A 22,438-nucleotide genomic window follows, 5' to 3' on the forward strand; every position below is an offset into this window, starting at 1 on the left:
CCAAATGTTCCTGCTTATAGAGAAGTTTAAAATACTCTCCACTTAGAAAGAAAGTGACATTGGTCTGTGCAGTGCAATTAAAATCAGTGCAGAGGAGTAGAAAATCCCAGTTTAGCAGAATACTGACAAAGAATTGATTTCCGGTGCCCAGATTTACACTCCCATCTTGAGTTGTTGCTAATGCAGTGAGTAGTACCAAAGACCTCATACCAAGTGTCTTGCAGATTTATACGTAATGGAGCTATATATTCCCTTTTCCCATTTTCAGCTTTTTCTAGGACAACATATCTGCTCCCGTTCTCTAAGCCTTTTGAGAACAACTGACCTTTAGGGTTGTCAGAGCAAAAACTGGAGAGGGTTATTGTACCTTTAATGCTTGGGTAGAAAAGAGAATGCCAGCAGGTGTTGCTTTGTTACTTGGTTGCACCTGCTGAAATTCCCTCTTTGACACAACATCTCTCCAAAAGCTGGAGTGAAACGGGCACCCTCCAGCCTTTTCTAATGAGTCCTGTCTTCTCTTGACCAGTTACTTATTTTTCATAGACTCAAAGAGTTGGAAGAGACCTAATGGGCCATCCAGTCCAACCCCATTCTGCCAAGAAGCAGGAATATTGCATTCAAATCACCCCTGACAGATGGCCATACAGCGTCTGTTTAAAAGCTTCCAAAGAAGGAGTCTCCGCCACACTCCGGGGCAGAGTTCCACTGCTGAACTGCTCTCACTGTCAGGAAGTTCTTCCTCATGTTCAAATGGAATCTCCTCTCTTGTAGTTTGAAGCCATTGCTCCTTGTCCTAATCTCAAAGGAAGCAGAAAACAAGCTTGCTCCCTCCTCCCTGTGGCTTCCTCTCACATATTTATACATGGCTATCATATCTCCTCTCAGCCTTCTCTTCTTTAGGCTAAACATGCCCAGCTCCTTAAGCCACTCCTCATAGGGCTTGTTCTTCAGATCCTTGATCATTTTAGTCACCCTCCTCTGGACACATTCCAGCTTGTCAACATCTCTCTTGAATTGTGGTGCCCAGAATTGGACACAATATTCCAGGTGTGGTCTAACCAAAGCAGAATAGAGCATGGGGAGCATGACTTCCCTAGACCTAGACGCTATGCTCCTATTGATGCAGGCCAAAATCCCATTGGCTTTTTTTGCCACGACATCACATTGTCAGCTCATGTTTAACTTGTTGTCCATGAGGACATCTATTGGCAAGCATCCTCAGAGGATGCTAGGGGGTTGGACTGGATGGCCCATGAGGTCTCTTCCAACTCTTTGCTTCCATGAGGACTCCAATATCTTTTTCACACGTACTGCTCTCAAGCCAGGCATCATCCCCCATTCTGTATCTTTGCATTTCGTTTTTTCTGCCTAAGTGGAGTATCTTGCATTTGTCCCCGTTGAACTTCATTTTGTTAGTTTTGGCCCATCTTTTAGCTTTGGAGTGACGTTTTCTCTGATTGAAAACAGAATGCATTATTTGCTGATTCTTTTTCTCTAAGGTAAGCAGAGCAAAGATGGAAGGGTGGCCTGGAAATAGTTGGTCTGCCATTTAGCTCCAGTCAGCAGTTTACTCTGAAAGTAATATGCATGCAGCTCCTTTCCTTTGTGCACTCCCTTCTTCTACACAGAAATTAAGCATTCCCTAAAGTATTTGGATATCTGCCTTTACCGTAGTTCAATTGTGTAATGAAGATTGGAACCATTTGTGCCTATTTAATGTACATATGGAGCTCAGGGTACGAGATAGGTATTCGTAATATCTAAATGAATAAATAAATTAACTTGCTGCTTCACTGAATCTCCAAAGGCGTCGTTTTCAGTGTTTATTCAGGTAGGGAAACTGTCATTTCAGCGTTGAGTAACCAGTTGATTTGATTTTATCAGGCGTTCTTTTCTCCCTTTCCTCCTGTGCTTAATAAACTCTAGAGCATAATAATTGCAGGAATAGGTTGGAGGGGAGCTTTTCAGCATTGCAGTCACCTGTTTGTTGAGGGTCCTGAACTTGTGAAGTCAAAGGAGTCGTGTCATCTTCTGGGTGACATGATTGAGTTGCCTTTTGTGCTACGCCATTTTCTGAGAAAAGAGGGCACATGAGCTTGACGTGTACTACAGCTAGTAAATTAGAGTTCAGTTCTCTTTTCTAAAACATAATTTCTGAAGTATTTGTTCAGGCACGGTAAGACTCACGCTTTGCTCTTTACGCCCTTTCTGAACATTAAAATGACTTTTAATCACATCAGGTTGTCTGTCAGAGGAATTCATCACCTTGGAGTAATTGTTCAGGGCACACATTGTGGAACAATGAAATCATCAGAGATATTTGCCTTAACGGCATGGAGGAAATAAAACTTTTTTTTCAGCTGCTCAAAGGGTTTCCTTGTAATCGTACAAAGGAAAAGAATTCTTATCAATTTTGTAATATTTTATTGACTTTATAGAAATTGTACTGTCAAATGGCTGGAATCACTGGGTTGTTGTAGGTTTTTCAGGTTATATGGCCATATTCTAGTAGCATTCTCTCCTGACGTTTCACCTGCATCTATGGCAGACAACCTCAGAGGTTGTGAGGTCTCACCTCCTCTAAGGATGCCTTTCATAGATGCAGGTGAAACGTCAGGAGAGAAGGCTTCTAGAACATGGCCATGTATAGAAATTGGTGTAAGATGCAAATGCAAGATACTCCACTTTGGCAGAAAAAATGAAATGCAAAGATACCGAATGGGGGATGCGTGGCTCGAGAGCAGTACGTGTGAAAAAGATCTTGGGGTCCTCATGGACAACTAGTTAAACATGAGCCAACAATGTGATGTGGCGGCAAAAAAAGTCAATGGGATTTTGGCCTGCATCAATAGGAGCATAGTGTCTAGATCAGGGGTCCTCAAACTAAGGCCCGGGGGCCAGATACGGCCCTCCAAGATCTTTACCCGGCCCTCACTCAGGGTCAACCTAAGTCTGAAATGACTTGAAAGTACACAACAACAACAACTATCCTATCTCATTAGCCAAAATCAGGCCCAATGAAATTCTAATAAGCTTATATTTGTTAAAAGTGTCCTTCGTTTTAATTATTATATTGTTTTAAGGTGTCTTTTGCACTATAAATAAGATATGTGCAGTGTGGATAAGAATTCATTCATGGCTTTTTTTTCCAAATTGTAATCTGGCCCTCAAACAGTTCGAGGGACTGTGACCTGGCCCTCTGTTTAAAAAGTTTGAGGACCCATGGTCTAGATCCAGGGAAGTCATGCTCCCCCTCAATTCTGGCTTGGTCAGACCACACCTGGAATATTGTGTCCAATTCTGGGCACCATAATTCAAGAGAGAGATTGACAAGCTGGAATGTGTCCAGAGGAGGGCGACTCAAATGATCAAGGGTCTGGAGAACAAGCCCTATGAGGAGTGGCTTAAGGAGGTGGGCATGTTTATCGTGCAGAAAAGAAGACTGAGAGGAGACATGATAGCCATGTATAAATATGTGAGAAGAAGTCATAGGGAGGAGGGAGCGAACTTGTTTTCTGTTTCCCTGGAGACTAGGACACGGAATAATGGCTTCAAACTACAAGAAAGGAGATTCCATCTGAACATGAGGAAGAACTTCCCGACTGTGAGAGCTGTTCAGCAGTGGAACTCTCTGCCCCAGAGTATGGTGGAGGCTCCTTCTTTGGAAGCTTTTAAGCAGAGGCTGGATGGCCATCTGTCAGGGGTGATTTGAATGCAATTTTCCTGCTTCTTGGCAGGCGGTTGGACTGGATGGCCCATGAAGTCTCTTCCAACTCTATGATTCTAATATATCTATGATATCTACACTGAGAGGGTGTTGCTTTGGGAATTAAGTCTCCTCTCTAACATGTTTGGAAATACAGGGCAAGAAGAAAGAAACACTCCCATTATAACACATTTAGTCCGCCCATCTCGGCAGCTGAAATTGAACATAATTGACAACACTGCTTCGTTTTAGAAGCCCTCTGCTACATATTGTTTTGTCACAATTACTTATGGTGTTTCCTCAGGACAAGTTAATGTAATGAAACTCAATCAGAAAAGCCCAAGATGACAGAGAATATGTACCATTTTGTTCCTTTTTTCTGTTTTTTTCTCCCACGCCTTCCTCAAAAGCCAAGGCACTGTGGGATGTCTCTCGTGCTGCTGTCAGCAAGGCTCTTCTATCTTTTCCATCTCATCACTTCAGTTCAGAGAGAGCAGTCTGTTTGAATGGTGACATGAAATCAGAATTTTATCATATTGCTTAAACAATATTTTCAAATTGAATCCTGTGTCATGCTCATCTTCATGAACATAATCCAATGCTTATTTGTTATTATTAAAGAGAACATCCATACTGCAGCATTATAGCAACCTGACAGGACTTTAACTGTCATAGCTCTATCCTATGCAATCCTAGTATTTGTGATTTATTGTAATATCAGAGTTCTCTGATAGAGAATTTATTTATTTATTTATTTATTTATTTATTTCGGTTTGTTCTACCATTCCCAGTGTGGAACACATCTCACCACACTAAAACAGTGGATGTGGCTCTTAATGAAACATGCCGCATTATCACAGGGTGTCTGCGCCCCACACCACTGGAGAAATTACACTGCTTAGCCGGTATTGCACCACCTGACATCCGCCGAGAAGTTGCAGCCAATAGTGAAAGGACCAAAGCAGAGACATCTCCAGCTCATCCCCTGTTTGGGTATCAGCCAGCACGTCAACGACTTAAATCAAGATATAGTTTTCTTAGATCTACAGAGACACTCGCTGGAACACCTCAGCAAGCAAGAGTCCAAAAGTGGCAGGCCCAAACCCAGCACCTCAATTCAGGGGTGATACCAAATGAGAGACTCCCCCCTGGGCACATAGAAGACTGGGTGACTTGGAAGGCGCTGAACAGACTGCGCTCTGGCACCACGAGATGCAGAGCCAATCTTAAGAAATGGAGCTACAGGGTGGAATCCTCGGCATGCGAGTGCGGAGAAGAACAAACCACTGACCACCTGCTGCAATGCACCCTGAGCCCTGCCACATGCACAATGGAGGACCTTCTTGCGGCAACCCCAGAGGCACTCCAAGTGGCCAGATACTGGTCAAAGGACATTTAACCAAATACCAAATTTGCAGAATCTGTGTGGGTTTTTTTTCTTCCTTTTTCTTTTTAATCTCTGTGTTTGTTTTGCTCTGTTAGAATTGTAATACAATGGTTGCTGACGACACGATAAATAAATAACCCTACCCTTCTCACCGCGAAGGGGACTCAGGGCGGCTTACAAAGGCACAATTCGATGCCAACATCACATAACAGTAGTAAACAAATAGCAGGAATTAACAATTAAACAACAGTTCCTGCATTAAAACAATAAAACCAATAAAACCAATACAAACCCAATTACTCCTCATTGATGGTCAGCGTTCGCTATCTTATAGTCCAAATTCCAATTCCACATTGTCAGTCCTGTCAGTCCTAATCGCCTGATTGTCCTTATCTAGTTGTCAGATTGCCCAAAGGCCTGGCCCCACAACCATCTTTTTACTTTCCTCCTGAAGGAGAGGAGGGATGTTGATGCCCTAATTTCCCCCGGGAGTGAGTTCCACAGGTGAGGGGCCACCACTGAGAAGGCCCTGCTCCTCGTCCCCACCAACCTCACTTGTGATAGCGGTGGGGTCGAGAGCAGGGCGTCCCCAGATGATCTCAAACTCCGGGGTGGGACTTAGAGGGAGATGCGTTCAGACAGATACACTGGACCGGAACCGTATAGGGTTTTGTAGGTTAAAACCAGCACCTTGAATTGTGCTGAACCGGCAGCCAGTGGAGCTGACACAGCAGGGGGGTGGTATGCTCCCTGTATGGTGCTCCAGTGAGTAATCTGGCTGCCGCTTGCTGGACCAGTTGAAGTTTCCGAACAGTCTTCAAGGGCAACCCCACGTAGAGTGAGTTGCAGTAGTCTATTCGAGATGTAACAAGAGAGAAGGGTAAATATCTCGCAAAATGACAAACCCCCAAATTCCATAGCATTGAGTTAATGTGCTAGAATTCCTCATTGTGGATACAGCCATGGTTACACCATTCTAGGGTTTTCTTAGACCATTTTTTTTTCCAGAGGAGGTTTTTTCCAGCATGAATCAGAGAGTGTTTCTGACAAGGATTATGGGACTCAGATTCACAGTTTGGTTCAAGATGTCCCTGCTATAGACAATGAAGAAGAAATCCAGTTTCCCACAGCAAGACATGAGAGTGTGGAAACTGAAGATAGCAGCCAGGTGCAGATTGACTCCGAAAGAGAGGATACCTCTTTGCCTAGTTCTCAGCCTGATAATGAGCAAGAGAGATACTGACAAGCTGGAATGTGTCCAGAGGAGGGTGACTAAAATGATCAAGGGTCTGGAGAACAAGCCCTATGAGGAGCGGCTTAAGGAGCTGGGCATGTTTAGCCTGAAGAAGAGAAGGCTGAGAGGAGATATGATAGCCATGTATTATTATGTGAGAGGAAGCCACAGGGAGGAGGGAGCAAGCTTTTTTTTCTGCCCTCCTGGAGACTAGGACGCAATGGAACAATGGCTTCAAACTACAAGAGAGGAGATTCCATCTGAACATGAGGAAGAACTTCCTGACTGTGAGAGCCGTTCAGCAGTGGAACTCTCCGCCCCGGAGTGTGGTGGAGGCTCCTTCTTTGGAAGCTTTTAAAGAGGGGCTGGATAGCCATCTGTCAGGGGTGATTTGAATGCAATATTCCTGCTTCTTGGCAGGGGGTTGGACTAGATGGCCCATGAGGTCTCTTCCAACTCTTTGATTCTATGATTCTAAGCAGGAAACAGGCTGCTAATGAGCAGATTGACCTTGATTATATAGGAACTTTAGATAGGACCGCCCGGTTGGAATTCCATGTTCGAAGGAGTGAAAGGATAGCTAACAAGAGGGAGGCCAGATGCCAAAGAAACACCTTCATGTTTTGCAAAGGGTATTAAACAGGGGGTTTGAGACCAGATCTTTGTCAAAGGAACTTTTGTGTTTACCTAAGGAGTTTGCCTAAGCGAGGCTGGATTTACCTTGCAGTATTTGTGTTCATGGTTCCAGGACTTTGTCATATTCTACAACAACCTAGTGATTCCAGCCATGAAAGCCTTCGACAATACATTTATATACCACTTTTCTCACCCATAGGGGATCCAAAATAATTGTACTTTCCCAAAGTATCCCAGTTGTTCTCCATGGCTAAGCAGAGATTTGAGCCCTAGTTTCTTAGAGTCCTAGTCCAACATTCAAACCACACCACCACACTCTGGCCCGGTTTGTATATCATGGTCAAAATAGACCACTGGAATCCAGTGCCTCCAGATCAGTAAACCCATTTCCTGGAGCTTTGTGTATTTGCTTTCTACTCTGATCCACATGTAAGGTGAACTGTTCAGGGAGAGAAAAGAGCTGGTAGAGAGAACTTGGCTAGCATCAACCTGAGAAGTAGTTTGTGATGCTATCACAATCTGCTCATATGACTGTCCCACTGCTACACTATTTCTTTATTCATACACAACTGGAATAGTGTTCTGAAGTATTCCTGGCTGAGTGGTTTACCCAATGTGTATTGATTCTTGAGAGCTGTGAGGAAACATTGACAATGGAAGCCTCAAATGGTGCTTGCTCTCAAAATACCAACATTCAATCATCCCCAAAACCTAAGTAGGCCTAAAGCTAGGCAAGAATAAAGTGCTAGTATGAGCAACCCTTAGCAAGGGAGTATGAGCAATCCTAGAGCATGAGCAATCCTAGAGCAGGAGAAATGTGTCTTTCTCACATCCTGAACCTATGATAATACCAGGGAAGGAACTTGGGGCGGGGAGTATACAAGAAAATGAATAGCCAACAAGCTACAACAAGTCTAATGACTTAGATGAAGGGCTAGAAGGCAGGATCATCAAGTTTGCAGATAACACCAAATTGGGAGGGATAGCCAATACTCCAGAGGACAGGAGCAGGATTCAAAACAATCTTGACAGATTAGAGAGATGATGGGCCAAAACTAACAAAATGAAGTTCAATGGAGACAAATGCAAGATACTCCATTTTGGCAGGAAAAACAAAATGCAAAGATACAGAATGGGGGAGGCCTGGCTTGAGAGCAGAACGTGTGAAAAAGATCTTGGAGTCCTCGTGGACAACAAGTTAAACATGAGCCAACAATGTAATGTGGCGGCAAAAAAACCCAATGGGATTTTGGCCTGCATCAATAGGAGCATAGTGTCTAGATCTAGGGAAGTCATGCTACCCCTCTATTCCGCTTTGGTTAGACCACACCTGGAATATTGTGTCCAATTTTGGGCACCACAATACAAGAGAGATATTGACAAGCTGGGATGTGTCCAGAGGAGGGTGACTAAAATTATCAAGGGTCTGGAGAACAAGCCCTATGAGGAGTGGCTTAAGGAGCTGGGCATGTTTAGCCTGAAGAAGAGAAGGCTGAGAGGAGATATGATAGCCATGTATAAATATGTGAGAGGAAGCCACAGGGAGGAGGGAGCGAGCTTGTTTCCTGCTTCCCTGGAGACTAGGACGCGGAGCAATGGCTTCAAACTACAAGAGAGGAGATTCCATCTGAACATGAGGAAGAACTTTCTGACTGAGATGGCCCATTAGGTCTCTTCCAACTCTTTGATTCTATGATTCTAAGTCAGTAGTTTCCAGGTTAAGGTTTTCCTTTTGTGTGGCTGTCACTGCTGATAGCCAGAGCTTTGGTTGTCCCTTAATATTTCTCACCTGTCCTTGGTGAACTTTGATTCTGTGTCTCCATGTTAGAAACTTCTGATACTTTTAGAAACTGGCACTTTAACTGCCATGGCTCCAAACTTTAGTGTTCTGTGCTCACTTTCATAAAGGAATTGGCTGAATGCTAAAGGGAATTTGCCACCAGTAGATCATAGGGTGGTGCACGGTCAGTACAGGATGACAGATTGTTTCACGGTATTGAAGGAAATGAGCCATGCCAAATGCTATGATGGTGGGCATCCAGGTCACTGGCTTGTCTGACCTGGAGAAAATTCTACAGAAAATGAAATAGAGCTGGAATTCCATGAGCAGCCAAACTTGAGTTTGAAAAAAGTGAGAAAGGGGGAAAGCCACCCTCTTTTCCCACAGTATATGCGTTGTTGTTCTTTAAGCCTGGACTTCCACGCTGGCTGCATGATTCTGCCAACCAACATGACACTAGGATGTCATGCTCTTAGGCTTCATCTGCACTGTAAATGTAGTTTGATACTACTTTAACTGCAGTGGCTAAATGCTTTGGAGTCTTGGGAACTGTAGCTTTACAAGATCTTTAGCCTTCTCTGCCAAAGAGTGCTGCTGCTTTGCCAAAGATTTCCATAACATTGAGTTATAGCAGTTAAAATGGTGTTGCATGAATTCTGTAGTGTAGATGCACTCATAAGCCTATGGAGTTCATAAAAAAAGAAAGACAAATCTAGGGACCTCTTGATTCTGATCTCAGTCTTCGAGTTCCTACATAGAGGAGAGCCTTTAGCCTTCAAAATAGTTTGGTCTTTCATCTCTCCTAAATCCTTAACATTGGCCTTCTACACTGCCATTCAGTCCAGTTTCAGAATGCAGACTGTGCCGTCGCGCCTGGGGCTATAACTCTTAATGAGAGAGGCATGGACGTGGCATCTTTCCCCAGGGGATTGCTTCTTGACCTCCTATAGGAAACTGGAACTCCCAAAGACCAAAACACAACAGAGAACTCGAAATGGTATTTATTGTTCACAATGAGTTATCTTTCTTAGGCATAAGCTAGATGTTTCAACAGGGATAAAGGAGATATACTTTACAATCTCTGAAGTCCAAGGACTTTGTAGCTGAGAAGTTTGTAGCTTTTCCTGTTTCCTCTTTCCTCAATGGCTGTGAATGCCGGAGCAAACCACAACCCCAGTTCAAATGGCCTATGTTTGAAGACTCAGGATCTTCCTCTGGTGCCAAAAGAACCGGTTTGAAGGCACTTGAGACTTCCAATGTCGTTCAGGTTGGTCTGAACATGAAGCATAAGTCTCAAGGGTAAAAAAAAACCCCTCAGAACTGGTGCTGAGAGGTAATTTAAGCAGGGGCCTTTAGAGCCAAGTCTCTTACTCACGTCCATCCAATAGAAACTCTGATGGCAGAATAAAAAGGGAAGCACTCCCCTCCTCCAGGAAGAGGTGGAGCCAAACAATACTGGTTGACAGCTATAAGTAACCAATCCAGCCAAATATACATAAGCAGGGTAAAAGGCAGGATTATGCATGATTCAACAGTTTAAATCTTGCAACTAACAGTTCTACACACAGGTGGCACCACTCGCGCCGTCACACAGACTCAGTGTATTTTACTGAATTATATGGCAGTGTAAAATCATATAATCCTGTTTATTGCAATTCGCTGGATTATATATAAAGCAGTAGAGAAAGGGTCTCTGACAGGGGTGATTGGAAGAAGATTCCATCTGAACATTATGAAGAATTTCCTAACTGTGAGAGCCGTTCAGCAGTGGAACTCTCTGCCCTAGAGTGTGGTGGAGGCTCTTTCTTTGGAGGCTTTTAAACAGAGGCTGCATGGCCATCTGTCAGGCGTGCTTTGGATGCAATTTTCCTGCTTCTTGGCAGGGGGATGGACTGGATGGCCCACGAGGTCTCTTCCAACTCTATGATTCTATGAAGTAAGATCGAAAACATTTGGAATAGGACTAATGACAACAGTCATCCAAAACCTCTGGTGGTGAAAAGTTCCACATCTGTATACACAAGTTATAATAAACAAGGTGATATTATAAATATATTAATACTATCCACAGAGAATATCACTCATTTCCCCCTTTGCTGTAATTTTAGTTGTTTGGTTGCAGCAGGAATATCAAATGGACCGTTCTCTTTTTGTTGCTAACGGGTGGCGTTCCTACTGTCTGCACAAGATTGAGGAGAAGATAGGAAAGGAATGCACAGTGTCAGAGACCCTGTATTCCTTTGAATCTTGCAATCCTTTGGTCTTCAGTAGCCTCTCAATGGGCCCTCAAAGCACATAGCACAGCTTGTCTCTATACATGGAAGCGAACAATGAATGCATTACAGATAAGAGAGCTATGTTCCCCCACCCCCTTGTTAGAATAAGGTTACCTTGACTGTTTTCTTCTAATGTGTGCAGCAGAACTCCTGCTGATTCCATGTGGGAGTTAAAGGCAGAACAGCAAAAAGAGCAAAGCAAAAGGCTTGCATTGGGGAAAAGGGATATTTGTCCTCCAGTGGACTATGAAAACAACACAAAGCTATCTCACTAATCAAATCCCCCTTTCCCTTGGAAGAGAGCTTTCTGGATTCTATTTTTACCCCTAATATCCTGTGGCTGTATATCATTTGACACAGGTGCAAACACACAAAGAAAGACACCACTAGCAAATGCTTTTGCCATATTCTATCTGCTATGATGCATCTCTCCCTTTGAGATAGGGGTCATCTCCATGTTTGGGACCCAGAAAAGATCTTGGGGAATGCAGGGAAGGGAGACTGTGACCAGCGTGAAAGCCGAAATCTCTGGTATTGCTGTCTTTTCTGCAACCTCACCATGAAGAGTTTGTTCCATCACCGAATGCTTTTGACCCGTTTAGTAATAAATAAATAACTTACTCCTCAAGAATGTGTCCAATTTAAATTTCAGTTGAAGGAGTAGGTGTTTGCAGCTCCCTGCTGAAGGTGCCTTTTCCTGGGATGCTTCCTTAATCTCTTGAAAGATTTTTCAATCACTTTGGTACCATAATATTATTGGTCTTCCTTTTTCCCAAGACCAAATGCAATTATTTTGAAATATCACATTCCAAGGGGGTAAAAACATATCCTATGGGTGTGAGTTTGCACAATGTATGTTCACTCCGTTAACGGAGTTAAGAGAAATCACAGTAAGGTGATGATGAATGCCACTTGTAAAAGAACCCGGTTGGTACACCTTCATTTTTCCCCCCAGACAATTCAATTTGGGATCCTGCCTGCCTTTTCAGGCAAGTTAATTTAAAGTGAAGATGAAACTGAGTTCTCTGGGCAGGTAGTTGATGAAATGGGAACTTAGTTATTGGTGGGATTTGTCTGCTCCTTTTGTAAGTTTGCCTTCTTTCCTTTGTCTTTTTAAAACCCAGACTCCCGAAGAGCTAGAAGATGATTCTGACTTTGAGCAAGAAGATTATGATGTTCGCAGCCGGACGAGCGTTCAGACCGAAGATGATCAGCTTATTGCTGGCCAAAGTGCAAGGGTGAGTTTAAAACCCAGGAAAGGTATTAACGTGACTTCAAACTCTGTAATAAAAGCTGAGCTTTTGCAACATACTCGACAAAATTAAAAAAAATCGAATGGTAGCAGATTGGAGAGTTTCCATTTTGTTGTTTTTAACTGCCAGCAAATCAACTTTGACTTCTGAATGTTGACTTGAATGAGAGACCTTCAAATCACATTGTCAGCAGCAGCCCTGTTGGGTTTTTCAAAGTTATGAATTACTTACGTTGATCCCTCATAGCCAGAGGATGATGATCCTCCAAGTATAGTATCTTGGCGGTGGGTCCATAGGTGGCTGTGGAGCCCTATTCTTGACCTGCATGTTCTCCCACAGTGAGGACGTTGGTTTCCAGGTGGAAGGCGGTCCCGGTCAGGGTTGGCTTGATGCGTCTTCCTCTTGGAATGTTTATCCCTTTTGCCCTCCATTTGTGCCTCATTGAATTCTGTAGCACTGCTGCTCACATCCGACCTCCAGTTAGAGCACCCAAGGGCCAGGGCTTCCCAGTTCTTAGTGTCAATACCACAGTTTTTAAGGTTGTCTTTAAGCCCATCTTTAAATCTCTTTCCTATCCACCAAATTATGTTTTCCGTTCTTGAGTTGGGAGTATAATAACTGCTTTGGGAGATGGTGATCGGTCATTCAGACAACATGGCCACTCCAGCAGAGTCGATGTTGTAGGAACATTGCTTCAGTGCTGGTGGTCTTGACTTCTTCCAGCATGCTGACATTTGTCCACCTGCCTTCCCAAGATAATTGCAGGATTTTTTTGGAGGCAAAGCTGATGGAATCATTCCAGGAATTGAGTGTGACATCTGTAGACAGTCCATGTTTCGCAGATATATAGCAGAGTTGGAAGGACAATAACTTTATAAACAAGCATCTTGGTATCCCTATGGACGTCCTGGGCCTCAAACACTCTTTGCGTCATTTGGGAAAATGCTGCACTCGCAGAGCTTGGGCTGTGTTGAATTTCAGTGTCAATGTTAACTTTTGTGGAGAGGTGGCTGCCAAGGTAGAAGAAATTGTCAACATTTTCTAATGTTACACCATTAAGCTGTTTTTCTAGCATTGCAGAGGGATTGGCTGGTGCCTGCTGGAAGACCACTTTGGTTTTCTCTATTTATTTATTTATTTATTTATTTATTTATTTATTTATTTCGGTTACTTCTACCCCACCCTTCTCACCTCGAAGGGAACTCAGGGCGGCTTACAAAAGCAAGGCACAATTTGATGCCCGCATCACATAACAGCAATAAAACAAAATAACATCAATTAGCAGAAAACAACCATTCTTGCATTACAACTATAAAACCAATAAAACCAATACAAACCATTTTCTCCTCATTGACGGTCAGCCTTCGCTATCTCATAGTTCAAATTCCAATTCCACAATTGTCAGTCCTGTAAGTCCTATCCGTCTGGTTGTCCTTATCTAGTTGTCAGGTTGCTCAAAGGCCTGGTCACACAACCATGTCTTTACCTTCCTCCTGAAGGAGAGGAGGGATATTGATGCCCTAATTTCCCCCAGGAGTGAGTTCCACAGGTGAGGGGCCATGACTGAGAAGGCCCTGCTCTTCGTCCCCACCAACCTCACTATGTTAAGAGAGCTTCAGCCTCTCATTGAAACTTTGGACACATCTTCCTTGATTGAGTATAGTCACTGAATTGAAGTCCCCCTTTTCTCCAAATGCCTCCCACCTTCTCAACCACTGTGTCTTCTAGTGAGTCACATTTTCTCATATTGAATCCAAAGTTTCCATTTAGGTGACTTCATATCAGTCATTATTTGCAACAACCACATTTCTTCGATTGTGAAGTTTAAATAGATGTGTTGCTTTGAGTATATGTGATGTTTGTTTACCCTGTAACCAACATTTACTACCAGAAAGTAAGGTAGCTGGATTCCAGCAGCTAATCTGGTACATCTGTCAAAAGAGCCCCAGGACTTTCAGTTTTCACATTAAAAAGGAATCATGGGTCTCATGGCTATCGAGAAAAACACTTAAAATTCAAACCGCCATCGGAATTTAATACCCTCAAGGAGGTCATTAATATTGGGATTGTACAACATAGTGGATTAGGCAGAGATCTCCACTCTCAGTGGAATTGCATATGCTGAAATTTTCCCAATATTTAAGGAATGGAACAGTCTGCTTTAATGAAGCTGCTTGTGTATAAGAAAACCCTTGACTTGAAGAGATTTGTGTGCTAAGATCCTTGGTGCTATAAAGTGTGCAGGTCGGATTTTCAGTGGCTACAAATCCTTCTTGCCATCAGAGATCCCTATAATGCTATATGGTCCTTACTCTATCCACAGTACCTCAAATAATCATTATCCAACAAACATTCTTCTTCCTCACCTTCTCTTTTAACAAACTTCACATTTTGCTGTAAGGAAATTATTATTCTTTTTCTAAGTAGAGCTTCTGCAGTCTGACAGATTGAGTTTCCAGTATTGTTGCATTGACATTGTAAAAATTATCCTGAAATATTTGAGTCTCTCTGATTGACTTTGCCAACAGACAAAAGTTCTTCAGGGAGGGGAGAATGTGGTTTGCTGTAAAAAAAAAATGATACACAAAATGGAGCCAGCATTTTAGATAAGTATGGTTGGACACCTCTCATTTTTGTAGCTCAGTGTGCTTCAAATCTGTAGTAGCCTTTGCCCTGAGGACACTCCTTTGGTGATGAGAAGTCCAAGAACCAGTCTCAGAGAAAGTTACTCCAAGGTAAGGGACAAATCTGTAGTAGTAATGCAGTTTAAAACCACTTGCTGGGACTCAATGCTATGGAATCATTGGAGTCATAGTTTTACAAGGTCCTTAGCCTTCTTTGCCAAGAATGCTGGCCTCACCAACCTACACATCTCATCACATTGAACCATGGTGTCCAACTAGCAGTCCCTGGAGTCATCTAATCCTGCTTAAGCCCCAACTAGCTGTTGCTACCAGTTTGCTTCTTCATTTTTAAAGAACAAGAACAATAAACCATAGTCTCTGCACATCTTTTGCTATTGCTTTGATAGATGGCTCTGATCAGGCTACAGGCAACTGGTTATAAGAAAGATTGAAAATGAACATGAGTACTAATGAGAGAAAATTCTGCTTAAAGTTCATCCAGAACTTGGATCCAACACTGATACATCTTCATCAGAAGTATAAAGGAATCATATTGTCCATTACAGCTTGCTCGCATATGGAAACAAAAAAATCAGAAAATTTCACATTGTTCCATAAGAATATGAGGGTTTCTGCACAGTTTCCAAGTACGGTACTATTTGCCCTTGTGGATGTTACTGAGAAATTCATTTACACAAAAATCCAGGAAGTGTTCTTTGGAGACTAATTCTTTTATTTTCTATTATATTTATTTGTTTGTTTATTATTATTATTATTATTATTATTATTATTATTATTAATGTTGCACAGAAAATGCAAGAAGGAAAACACAGGAAGGAAAATCTGTGCCTTTACAAACAATTGTAGAAAATCTACCTAGGTGCCTAAAACGGGAATAGCTGTGAAACTCTGGAATTCATGAAGACATTCAACATGATAGAGTGGAAGGTTCAGGAGAAATAAAGATTTGATTTTAAAACATACCTGGTATCCTACTTTGTAACTGGAGCATGACTGTGGAACCAGGATGGGAAAAATCCCATTTTCAGTTGTTTGTATAGCTTTATGTCTTACCCTGCTTTTCTCCCAATATTGAACCTAAACCAGATTATAAAAGAGAAATTCAAAATAGCTAAATAGCAGGGCTGGGTAACCACGGAAAAAATTGTTTCTAAACTCGTTTCGTTTTTAAGGGGTCCATCACATTTCGTTTCTTTAAAGAATTCCAAAATTTTCCTTTTAAAAATTTCGAAATATACGAAATTTCGTAAATTTCGAATCGATTCGTTAATGGCGGACGCAATTGCGCAATATGCTAAAAAAACCTCCAAATATGCTAAAAAATATGCTGAAGAAACCTCCAAATGGGACAGGGGGAACTTCTGAAGCTTCCCTATCCCTCTGTTGTTGACTGTTGGTGTGATAAAACAAACAACAACTATAAAACTTGTACCAGGCATGCGAAAATAATTACGAAACAATTTCGAAACAATTTCGAAACAATTACGAAACAATTTCGAAACAATTTTGAAACAATTACGAAATAAATTGAAAAATTGTTTCGAATCTATTTAACTTCTCACACTATTCCAAAATGGCTCAATATCGGATCGTAAGCTAATTTAAATACGAATTAATAACGAATTACGAAATTAACGAATGAAACCACCCAGCCCTACTAAATAGTATGTGGTGCACAGGTTAATCGGTCCAATCAAAACACTTTGGGAGGAGGGGGCATTAACTTCATATAACATATAGAAAGCAACATCCCCATTCAACATCCTTCTATTCCAGCCACCTTAAAAGGAAAAGAATAAGAAGAGCTTTGCATGGTAGTGAAAGGATAGACTATTAAATCTCCTTTGGAGTATGTTCCATAGTCTAGGAACAGCTAGGAAGAAGGTTCTCTGACATGTCCTCACCTCACAAGCCTTTGAAGGTGGTGGGACAGAGGGGAAAACCTTCTCCAAAATTGCAAGTCTTGGACAGGCTCATATGGAAAGATAGGGATGGTCAGATAGTCCGGATCTAAGCTGTGTATAGTATTGACAAGCATTTCCACACATGGCAAAAATATCAGTCCACCTAATTGGATTTGCAGCATCCACAGGTCAAGCAAGAGCTAGGTAGGGATTCTGAAGGAAGCAGTGAACCTTTCAAACCCACCTTAACCAGTACATGAATCACCTTCCCTTTATTGACTAACCAAAGGGTAGTACTGTCCTGCAGTCGTACTCTGGATTTGTGCTTGGTGTCTCTCTTTACAGTCTAATCAATACATGTGACTAAAGAGAAGAGTAAACATGTTGTATTAGGACAGAATTCACAATGCTGCTTTGATTACTCAACTTGTAGTGTGAAAAAACAGATCTACCTCAATCATCCCTGCCAAATGTTTTATGGGCTGTTGCAATTAAATTATTGAAATGGGCCAAGATCCCTGTTTTACAGCCTTGAAGCTACCTGCCAGTCCCTCCAGATCCTACAAGAACACAATTTTCTTTATGAAAAGGTTACTATTTGGGGTGTACTCTTGCCTGAAAACCCCACCCAAAAGGCCCCAGAATGTACAAAAACACTCCATCACCTTGCAAACTCCTCAAATGTCATTGCAGTGTTTCTGGTCAACATTTTGGATGAGGTTCAGCCGAAAATGAGCTGTGATGGGTACAGTATAGAAAGGATATTGGTTACTGTTTCCCAGCTCTTGTATAGCTGCCCACAATAAATGAGGTTTTTGTATTGTTTGGAGGAGGAGAGGAACCACCAATCTTTACACAGATGGCGTGTCACCATCTCACACTATTTCCTACTATTGGAAAACAGCAATCGCCCCAAACATTTTAGTAGCACCTTTAAGACCAACTGGCTTTTATTGGAGCATGGAATTTTTTTGTGGATATAAAAAAGGGATTACTGAGTGGAATTAAGGTCTCAAGTAAAGCCTTGAGCTTTAGACCTGACCTTTATATCTGAGGCCTTAATACCACTTGGTATGGCATCTGAAGAAGTGAGTTTATCCCCATGAAAGCTCATGCTAAAATAGACAACAGTTAGTCTTCAAGGTGGTGCCACATTCCCCCCTCCCTTCCTTGTATTTTATTTTGCAAGAAACTACCAGGATTACTTTTTTAAAAGGATTTTTGTGTATATGTATGCCTTGTATACCTAACGTGAAGAACACATACGGGGCATCGCTGCCTGGGGACTTTGAGAGTTTCCTATTTAGAATTATTGTCTCCTGACGCATCTGCACCATAAAAGGAATGCTGTTTAACACCACATTAACTGTCATGGCTGGATGCTATGTAATCCCGGGATGCATAGTTTGATGAGGCGCCAGCAATCTAGCAGGGAAGGCTAGAGGCCTCTGTAAGAAATGAATAATGATTGAAATTGCCCAGTTTCTATTGGGCTTTTGTTGTTATTATTGTTATTTTTGCATGAGCCATTCACATAAGCAAAGTGCAAAAAATATTGTGGTTGTTTCAATGTGGGCACTGAACATGCAGAAAACTTTTTTTCTCCAATAAAAAAGCTCCTGCCTTCACCGAGAGTGCATAGTGACTGCACAAAGTTGTCCATTAGTCATGATTTCCAGTGTGCTAATTTGTCTTGGTGAATAGTTTTAACGTTCTTTTGTAGTCTCAGCAAATCTAATTGCAACTGAACACACTTCTTACTGAATCAGGGCAGTTTTAGTGGGATAATTGTATAATGATAAACTAAAGATGCTGTGACGGGCACCCTAAACTTATGCAAGGAGACTGCCGATTAGGTTGACAAGCGACCCAGGCAAACAGAAAATGCTTAAAGAGGGGAGCTTGTTGAACCCTTAGGGTGTTTTCACTCCTGGATTAATGGTTTACTTTGTGCTAAGTGGTCTGCCACTACTGAGATAAGAAACCAATTGAATTTGGGGTGGGGGGGTGGGGGGTGGATACACCATTCAAAAGCAATACAATCACTTTTAGTTTACATTGATGACTAATTCTTATAATATCCAGAAAACAGAACCAAAAACGAAGATGGCATCGGCCTACACAACTGATCAGATTCATAAAAATGTTGATTGCAAGCAAGGTATTGGGTTGCTTTTCTTATGTAGCCATTGGGAAATTGAGGGGCGTTCCTGAGCATGCTCAGGCTCCTTCCAGACAAGCCCAAAACATGGGACCTAGATGACACCTCGTTTAAAACCGAATTAATCTGGAGCAAACTGGGATTTCCTAGTTTGCTCTGGATTAATAAAACACCTGGAAAGATCAGTACCTTGAAGTAAGATCTGGATCTTTCTACAGTCCTGGGGATCAATCCCAAGAGCAATCTCAGTTCTTTGAACCCAGTAAGACCCCACTCCCCACCCAGTCCCCCAAACCCCTCCAATTTACTTGAGGGTCCTGCCGGTAATGTAGGCCCTTTTGGGGAGCTCTCCTGGGACTCGAAAATGATGCATCATGAAGTGGGGGGGGGGGGTGGAGGAAGGATTTTAGGTAAGTTTTGGGGGAAATGGGAAGTTTGGAGCCATCCCACCAGGGAAATCCCAGGGTTAGGGGTGGGAGTGTGGCCTTAATTTCAGAGGAACTGGGTTTAAATAACCCAGTTCCTCCTGGAATTAACACCTGTCTGGAAGGGCCCTCCATCGCTCTTGCATATCTATGTGTTGCCTTTTAAAAATGTTATGAACTTTGCCTTCTAAAGTTTCAGTCACTGTTTATCTTTGACTTTTGACAGCTACTTCTCTTCTTCCAGTAGGGATTGCTTCCCAAGGCAGGTGGTTGTGTTGTGGGTCTTGTAAATAGGCATTCCTCAGTATACTTTGACGGTGTTTTTTATTTTAAAGAAAAGATGGAACTCCATGTCACCTGCAGTTGCTTTTCTCTTGCCAATATAAGACTTTTGGTTTTGGGTTATCACGTTCTAGGAGGGGATGATTCATAAGCGGAGAGTAACAGCCACAGGAACATACCACTGAAATGGGACAGCTTTGGTTGCTCCTCAAAAATTATTAGGTCCTTCATCCCTGCTGTAAACATTTATGTGTGTTTTGGTACATTTTTGATACCCAGCTAATGCAATCATAAGGTGATTGTGCCTAGGAAGCCTTTAATTGCCGACCAGGAGTGCAAACAGATCAGACTAAAATACACATTGAAACATGTTCTCTTTGCCTTCTCCTTGCATTCTAGTCTTGGACAGGACACCAGATTTCTGGGGAAAGAATCCTAACATCAGAAAATAGAACTTATTTTTTTATCTCTTTTCTCCCCTCTAGCCCCAAATCTCTGCTCAATAGCAATGTAGTTAATCCCAGGAATCCTTGTCATTTGACCTAGCGGGTCACTATTAATTCCATTTCCCAGATGAGGGACTAATTTGGGAAGCAGTACCTGCCTATGGCTACACGGTAATGCTGTGTTTGACCTGGGGCTTGCATGCCAAATCCAAAACCTCATGCTGGCTCTCATATTATTGACCATGCTATTATAAACTTTTTATTATACAAACTTTCCTCTAAACATATTTGTTGGAAGTGTTAGCTGGTGCACAATGTAGACATTGAATAGTCCCATTTTTTTTTAATGTTATTAGATATTCCCAAAGGGAAGGGGCAGGCTTTTATGATGTCTCTTTTGCAAACTAGCTGCTACTTCAAATAATAATAACCCCTGCCACCCAAGTATGTCAGAAAGGGCTCTATATACATAGCAATATGAGCACGTATGACTCCTACTCATGAAGGACAACACTCACCCATTCAAAGTCTCTTAGATGGATATGTTCTAGATCTGTTCATTGATACATGCACAGGACCACTTCCAATATATTCCACATATGTTGATGGCATAGAGAAAAAGAGTAGACCATGACCTCTCACACATGTTTTCAATGTGAAAACGTACCTTGGGAAGTCAGATCTGGCCACAGTGGTCCACGCTCTTGTTACATCCCGAATAGATTATTGCAACGCACTCTAAGTGGGGTTGCCTTTGAAGTCTGTTCTGAAACTTCAATTAGTCCAGCGGGCAGCAGCCAGATTACTCACCAGAACGTCATACAGGGAGCATACCACCCCTTTGTTATGTCAGCTCCACTGGCTGCCGATCCAGTTCCGAGCACAATTCAAAGTGCTGGTTTTCACCTACAAAACCCTGTATGGCCCTGACCCAGCGTATCTGTCCAAACGCATCTCCCTCTATGTCCCGCCTCAGAGTTTAAGATCTTCAGGGGAGGCCCTGCTCTCGGCCCCACCTCTTTCACAAGTGAGGTTGGTGGGGACAAGGAGCAGGGCCTTCTCAGTGGTGGCCCCTCGCCTGTGGAATTCACTCCCCGGGGAGATTAGGTCATCAACATCTCTCCTTTAGAAGGAAACTAAAAACATGGATGTGGAACCAGGCTTTTGGGTAATCTGGCAGACAGACAAAGGACAATGACTACTAGAATTGATAGGATCTGACAATGTGGAATGAATTTACGGATTCTGAGCTGGCGAACATTGAGCACTAGACTGGTTTTATTGATAGTGATGTATAATTGATTGTTTTAATTGTTTATAACTGTTGTCTATATAATGTTATTTTACTGTTGTGTTGGCATCAAATTGTGCCTTTTGTAAGCTGCCCTGAGTCCCCCCTCGGGGGTTGAGAAGGGCAGGGTAGAAGTATGCGAAATAAATAAATAAATAAATGTTTGTTGGCCACAGTCATGGTCTGGAGATCATGGTCACCAGGAATAACTTACATTTGATTCCTTCCATTTAAACATAAGTGGGATAAACTTTCTTTCAGCTCCTGCGTGTATAGCTTTTTCATACTAAGGCAAAAGTAGCCATTGTTTCCTCATGAGAGTGTTAAATTGTTGGCATGAGCTTTTTGTACACCCACATCTTTGAGTTGGTTTGCATAGCTGTTCCTACAGGACATCAGCAAAATGACTACAGAATCATTTTGGAAATAGCATGTCTCATGTTGACAGAATGAAGGCTGTTACTGGTGGCCCGTTATTATCTCCAAGGGTCATCCAAGAGTGTAGCCTTCAAAATCTTATCCAGGTACTAAAACCCAGAAAGTCTCACATTCTGTGCCAAGAAAAGCTAGAGTGTGAAGCATTTCGATGTGAAAACAATTTGCATCTATTTCCACTCTTTTCCATAATTTATTCTACTTCTATTAGTCAACTAGAAAGGAGAAATATACTCAAGGCACTGTCTATCAAGCTTATCTTCCTTCCCTTAAGCATTAGAGACTAGCTTATTTAGTGGCCCTTTTATGAAACTTCACATTCCCAATCCGGTAGGTTTTTCAGCCAAAATTAATATTGCCATTTTTGTTCAGGAACGAGTCTTGGCTTAATCTGATCACAAAATATTCTCAGGCTGGAAGGTGTAAGCAGCTGTAACACCACATCATAAGAGCTGTTGTTATTTTAATGGGTTGGGATTTGTCCTTTACTAGAAATACATTAAGTGGTAATTTGAATGCTGCATCTCTCACAGAGAGAGAGGACTCTTTTAAGAATACATCTGCAAACAAAAGAGGC

The 22,438-nt window shown here is 42.1% G+C and overlaps 1 protein-coding gene across 2 annotated transcripts in view; it reads left to right on the plus strand.

Moving 5' to 3' along the window:
* The window catches only part of CTNNA2 (catenin alpha 2), a 138,113-nt gene that overhangs the window by 55,389 nt on the left and 60,286 nt on the right, over nt 1–22,438 (plus strand). For both annotated transcript variants that reach the window (XM_067468555.1, XM_067468556.1), the window contains exon 5: nt 12,144–12,257. In XM_067468555.1, the coding sequence (XP_067324656.1) occupies nt 12,144–12,257 (114 nt within the window). The remainder of the gene's footprint in view (nt 1–12,143; nt 12,258–22,438) is intronic.

The sequence above is a fragment of the Anolis sagrei genome, chromosome 5, assembly GCF_037176765.1.
Source record: "Anolis sagrei isolate rAnoSag1 chromosome 5, rAnoSag1.mat, whole genome shotgun sequence".
NCBI classification, from domain to species: Eukaryota; Metazoa; Chordata; class Lepidosauria; order Squamata; family Dactyloidae; genus Anolis; species Anolis sagrei.